This window comes from Cyprinodon variegatus, unplaced genomic scaffold (assembly GCF_000732505.1).
Source record: "Cyprinodon variegatus isolate N-32 unplaced genomic scaffold, C_variegatus-1.0 Scaffold294, whole genome shotgun sequence".
Lineage (NCBI taxonomy): Eukaryota > Metazoa > Chordata > Actinopteri > Cyprinodontiformes > Cyprinodontidae > Cyprinodon > Cyprinodon variegatus.
In genome coordinates, this window is record NW_015150747.1 from 456,862 (window position 1) to 462,897 (window position 6,036).

A 6,036-nucleotide genomic window follows, 5' to 3' on the forward strand; every position below is an offset into this window, starting at 1 on the left:
CTGACTTTTTTCCCATACTATACTGAAATAAAATAAAAAAAAAAACAGTTAACTTTTTTTTTTTTCCAGTGGCCCTAATCCTCTTCCGTAGATCTCAGCTCCATTAAATAAACTGTTTTCATGGCAGCCACCTTAGACATGACCGATCGGACTGAATCACAGGACTACTCATCTGTTTGGGTTTTGTAGGTTCGGTTATGTGTTTCTGGAGGGGGCCAGTTAGTGCAGAAAAATAAGAGGAAGAAGAAAAAAAAACAGGCACTGCTTGTCAAATGTATACAAATAAGGTTAAGGTGCTCCATGATCAAAGGCCTCATCTGCTCAATCTGAGCTAAACTCTGTAATGCCTGCTGTGGCCACTGGAGGGCAGCATGACATGAACCCGGTTATCAGGGTGGCTCCCAGACTGCTGGGTTCTAGTCCAGGTTCTTATTTGTTTCTGGAGTAAAAGCAGCAACTGAGGATTTACATGAAGAAAATACTCCTATTGAGTTTAAAGAAGGAAACAAAAACACAAGTAAAGATTTTCTGATTCAGACTTTCAGGGGAAAATGACACCTAAGAGTTCAAATTCTGCAATTTCTGCGGTTTAAATTTGGTCATAGTTTCCTTCATCTTGAGATTCAATTGTTTTCACCACTTTTATTATTCCAAAGCAGAAAATATGATTTTATTTTAATATTTATCAGTTTCTCTCGTCTCATTTTAGAAATATCTTTCCTGTGACCTTTCCAAAACATTTCCTGCTTATTTTCTCAGCAGCTTTTTCTTTGGGTTTGGCTCCGGATTTGAGCAGATAAAGCAGAACAAACATCGTCTTAAAGTGATGAAAGGACGACTGAACAGCATCTCTCTCTCGCTCACACACACAGATTGCACAGCAGTGTTTCGGGTTCGACTCTTCCCGCCCGTCAACGTTTTCAGTCACATTTGGAAGAAAAATTAAAGCAAAAAATGAGGCATCTTCCCCTTTAAAACATCAGATTGTCTGCTCTAAATGTCTGAAAATGCAGGTTTGGTGCTTCTGGAAACTAGCAGGTCCAGGTTGTGTGATCAGATGAAGGCCTCTGTTACCATGGAGCTCATGAAGTCTGACAATCCCTCCTGAGCTTCTTGTGGAGAAACTATTATTTAAGTTAAGAATCTGTTTCATTCTTTAAAAAAAACCAGGAGCATAGATGTTTGATGGAGATCTTCATTGCACCTGAACATCCCGACACAAACCTCACTGTTACATTTGGATTGGAAACCATATAAAGCTCTGTTACCCGAGACAAAACATCATGATGTCATCATGCTTTATCTTTAAGCAGCCGATCTGAATCGGTTCAGTTAATTTTTTACTGTTTTCATATGTTTTGCTTTCTAGGAGTTATTAATTCCAGCTTTTGCTTCACTAAAACTGTTTAAGGAGAGAATTTAAACTCCAGCTGTGGTTCTTAAGAAGAATCATAGCTGAGAAACATCTGAGCTCCACTGATTGGTCGAGAACATCTCTGATGGTGCAGCCACGCTCCAAATGTTTCTGCAGCAGCATCAAAGTTCTCCAAGCTGATCTCTCCCTCTGATCACTTTGGACATCTGGAGAAGAGAAACAGCATGAGTCCTGCATGGTGCAACAAGGTTGCAGTGGAGATGGATCAGAAAGTCCTTCAAGAGCAGTTTCTTCCAGCCGTTCAGGGAGAAGATGGTGAGGATCTGCAGATTGTCCATCATGATGGAAAAGTAAGATCGACGTAACTCCTAGATCAGATCAACGAGGTGTTGGACATTTGGTCAGGTAACCGACCAGATCAGAACCTCTGCTTGGTTATCAAAAAGCAGGGGGAGAAACAACAGACTGAGATCAACCCCAAGCTGTATGTAAGAAGACAAGAACAAGAAGAGAAGAAAATATTTATTCATCCCGAGCAGAGCTCTGATGAATCTGATTTTTATGGTTATGATCCAAAGTTTCAGCTCTTCACAAGTACTTCTAATTCAAAATATCCGGCTAATTAACCAGCTTTAAGTGGTGCCCTCCCTCGCTGTCCCGATTGCCAGGTCCACTAATACTAATGCTTTTAAGGCTAGGCTTAAAACTTTCCTTTTTGATAAAGCTTAGAGTGTCCCAGGTTATCCTGAGTTATCTCTATAGTTATGCTGCTATAGGCTTAAACTGCTGGAGGACATAGGGACCCCAATTTCATCCTTCTGCTTCATTCTATCTCTATTCTCCCACTCTGCAGAATCTGTTAGTTCAATCTCTAACGTTCTGCTCTCACATAGTAGCTTCGCCTCGTCTGTTCCTGTTTGGCTGTGACTCCATCCTGTTTATAGATGTTGGAGATCTGCCTGTTTTCCAGTGTAGTCCTGTTTCTCTGGAGGTTTCTTCCTGTTAAAAGGGAGTTTTTCCTCTCCACTGTCGCTACAAGCATGCTTAGTGTGAGGGATTGCATTCGAGTAATTAAGTCGATGCAATCAACTGGTTTTCCTTAGATAGAAAACTTCAAATCAATGTGACTGTATGATCTGGTGAACTGTAAAGTGCCTTGAGATGACGTGTTGTGAATTTGTGCTATAGAAATAAACTGGGTTGAATTGAATTAATGGATAGCATTAGTAAACATTTTCCAGAAGATAAGCAGCTTCTTAGCACTGACGCTCTAAAGCTCACTGATTTTCACCATCATTTTCCTTTCTTTTGTTTTTAATCATAGAAATTGAAACTAGAGAAGAAGAAGGAATTTCTCAGCTCTATCATGGAGCCATTAGGATCTGGAAACACCTGAGCTCCACCTCACCTGACTTCCACCTACTACTCCTATTGGTGCAGAATCGTTTGTGCCCATGTTGGCATGGTAACCAACTGTAAATATTTACATATTGTGGAAAATAATTATTTCTATACTTTTTTCAGGAAAACTAATACTTTTATTATGTAATTATTACTAAAAAATAATTGTTTTTAAACAGCTTTAGCTGTGACCTTCAACCCTAAAAATTCTTTAGGAGGGAAGTGGCGTCCAAACCAGGCCGATTGAATTCCTGTCAATCCCATGAAGAACCTTTCCAACGACATGATGTAGGCGAGAAGATGTCAGAGAAACAGATGTCATGTCCACACTGGAAAAAAATCGAAATCTAGACAAGTCATTTTTTCTTAAAATCAGTGAATTTGTTCTTGAATTGAGGAGGTAAGTGAGACACGTTGCCAATTTACATTTAAAATAAGAAAACAAAATTGCGTTGTCTTATTTCAAGTGCATTTTATGCAAATATCTAATTTTAAGAGTAAAAATACTCATTCCATTGGCAAATCATCTCATTTATCTACTCAAATTAAGAGTAAATTCACTTAATTAAAGACATTTTTGCTCATTTTTAGATAGTTTTTCCAGTGCAGATGTAAAGAACCTCCAGACAGATGAGAAACAGAGTCACTGGCGTCCATCAGCCTGGAAAGTGCTGCAAAGCGCTATTTAACGCTTCAGGAGTTCATTGAACCTCAGTGAGGTGCAACAAGGACCAGAGGCGAACCCTTCCCCAAGGGGCCGCCCTACTAAAACTACTCCAAGAGGACTTCAACTCATCAAGAGCCCAAAACAGGCTAAACCAGCTTGTCCAGAGCCAAAATCAGCATGAACATCTGTCTAACATCTGCCAAGAAACATCTGAATGACCCAAAGACGGGAGCGACGGTACTCTGCGCCGCAGGAATGCGTCTCAGATCACAAGAATGACCTGCTGTAAGTGACAGAAACATAACTTCTGCTCCTTACCAGCAGATTCTGACCATCAGTCCATAAAACCTTAGTTACATTGGAGGAGATGTATGAATAATTGAAAGAAACAAAATAAAGGGAGTGGCCTAGTCAAAGTCTGGATGCCTTCCACAGGGGGAACCTTTCAGTGTGGCTGAATAAAAGCCACTATAAAAAGAAAGATTGTTTCTCTGTGATTTAATAGAGTTAAAGCGTAAAACAATTGTTGTCGCTGCCTTTGGATCATTGAGGGCCTTCAAACTACACCAGCTTTATTTGGGCCTTTGGTATTTTTTCTGTTTATTTGTGATTCTGTCTGGACACCTCGTCTTCTTCTCCCCAGTGTAACCGATGTTTGCAGTTGTTTTAATGCCATCTAGTGGTCTTTGTTGGTATCTCAGCTGCGGTCTTCTGTGAGTTGAGCACTTTTAGCCTCTTCCTAGAGGTTGTGTCTCTCTGTTAAAGTGATCATCTGTGGTTCCCATCATCTCTAAATGTTGGATGTCAACGCTCATTGAATACAATATCTAATTATGGGTACATGTAAATATTTTCTGTTAATAAATGCATGACTATAAAGTGACTGTTGGGGACATTTCGGTGTGTTAAGTTGTTTTGGTTGTGTCCATCATAGAGGGATTCTCCTGGTCACCCGGGCAATTAAAGATGGACCTGGCCGTCTCTTTTGATGCAGCAAACTCAGTAAAAACCCACCATGCAGGGAGGATATGCTGTCCGGGTGTAAGACCAGGCTTACATGCACAGAGTGAGTCTTCAGTTTTGTGGAGGAGCCAGAGGAGGAAGAGGAGGGTTCATTCAATAAAGATGTCCTCGGTGGGACAGGAATATCCGATGTGCTCCTTGTAGTACTGCTGGAACGCCCTCCTGAGGGAAAAGAACAAAAAACAGACCAGGTGAGGTCCAAAGTTTAGTCTTTTCACACAAAGTCTAATTTTTAAACCAGATATTTACTTAAAATGCTTAAAAAGAAACACAAACTTTTGACTGATCTATCTATATATAGATCTATCTATAGATAGACAGGCGGGTATTGGAATATGACAAAAGGAAGCAGATATTTCCTCACCGGACCGACTCTGCCAGAGGATGTAGGGAGGTGTCTGACATCAGGACATGGCAGGCGAAGCGCTGCTGGTCAGGATGTTTGGTGATGAATCCAAAGTACCTGCAACAGAACAAAGATATGAAAATGTTCTGCTGGTTCAAACGTCTGCAGGAAGGAGAACTTTCAGTGACTCCACAACCTTCAACAGAACTCTGAGAGCGGTTCTACATAGAAATGATTCAAGTAGATTTTGTCGACATACCTGCTGTGTTTGGGATGGCAGCCACAGAATGAGATGTTCTTCAACTGGAAGAAATGGAAACACTGGTCTCCCTGACATGGAGACACAGACAGGTCAACTAGTAGAAAACTTAGCATGAGTCTTCAGTGGTGTTCCTCAGGTCTCTATGCTGGGGACCCTTTTTTAATCTGTTTCTGCTGCACTAATTTACTCACATAACTTCCCAAATGTAAACTTAAAAAGTTAAACATTGGATTGTGATGTTCTCAATCTAGAAAAAAATGGAAACAATGTTGTTCCTGACAGAAACAGACAAAATAAGTCCTGCTCCTCTGGTGGGAACTCAGCCTATCTGTTCTGTGCTGGGGATACCTTTAGCCCTCTGCTGCTCTAATAATCCTTTATTTAGATGTAAAGAAAATGCATGGCTATATTACACACTGGATTTCTCTTATTTTAAAATCAACAGATGGAATCAGGCTGTTAGAGAATGAGATGTTCTTCCACGGAATAAAATAGAACAGGTCTCCTGTGAAAGACAGATTTAATGCAGTGAATCCTGTAATAGAAATTCTTCATGAAGTTCCTCAAGTCTCTATTAATGGGATCATTTTTTATGTTTTTAAAAACAAAAATGTAGAATTTAGTTAATTAATTAGCATTTCCATGTATTTATAGCAACCAGAAAATGGCATTTTTAACAGGATTTATTTTTCGCTGGTATTCCTGAAGGCTCTATGTTGGGAGGCCTGCTTTCCAATTCAATTCATTTCAGTTTATCTCTATAGCTCCAAGTCACAACATGTCCTCTAAGGTCCCTTTACAGAGACAATTCAACCAGATCATACAGTCCGATTGATTTAACGTTTTCGATCTAAGGAAAACCAGTTGATTGCATCGACTCATTGACTCTTCAGCAATCCCTCACACTAAGCATGCTTGTAGAGACAGTGGAGAGGAAAAACTCCCTTTTAACAGGAAGAAAC

General features: G+C 40.1%; 1 protein-coding gene across 1 annotated transcript in view; it reads right to left on the reverse strand.

Moving 5' to 3' along the window:
* Window positions 1–3,267: 3,267 nt before the first annotated feature.
* Window positions 3,268–6,036, reverse strand: part of LOC107090417 (C-Jun-amino-terminal kinase-interacting protein 1-like) — a 34,256-nt gene continuing 31,487 nt past the window's right edge. The window contains exons 8-10 of the mRNA XM_015383786.1: window positions 5,072–5,142; window positions 4,831–4,929; window positions 3,268–4,628 (exon numbers count right to left, since the gene is read on the reverse strand). Of these exons, the coding sequence (XP_015239272.1) occupies window positions 4,556–4,628; window positions 4,831–4,929; window positions 5,072–5,142 (243 nt within the window). The 3' untranslated portion in view covers window positions 3,268–4,555. The remainder of the gene's footprint in view (window positions 4,629–4,830; window positions 4,930–5,071; window positions 5,143–6,036) is intronic.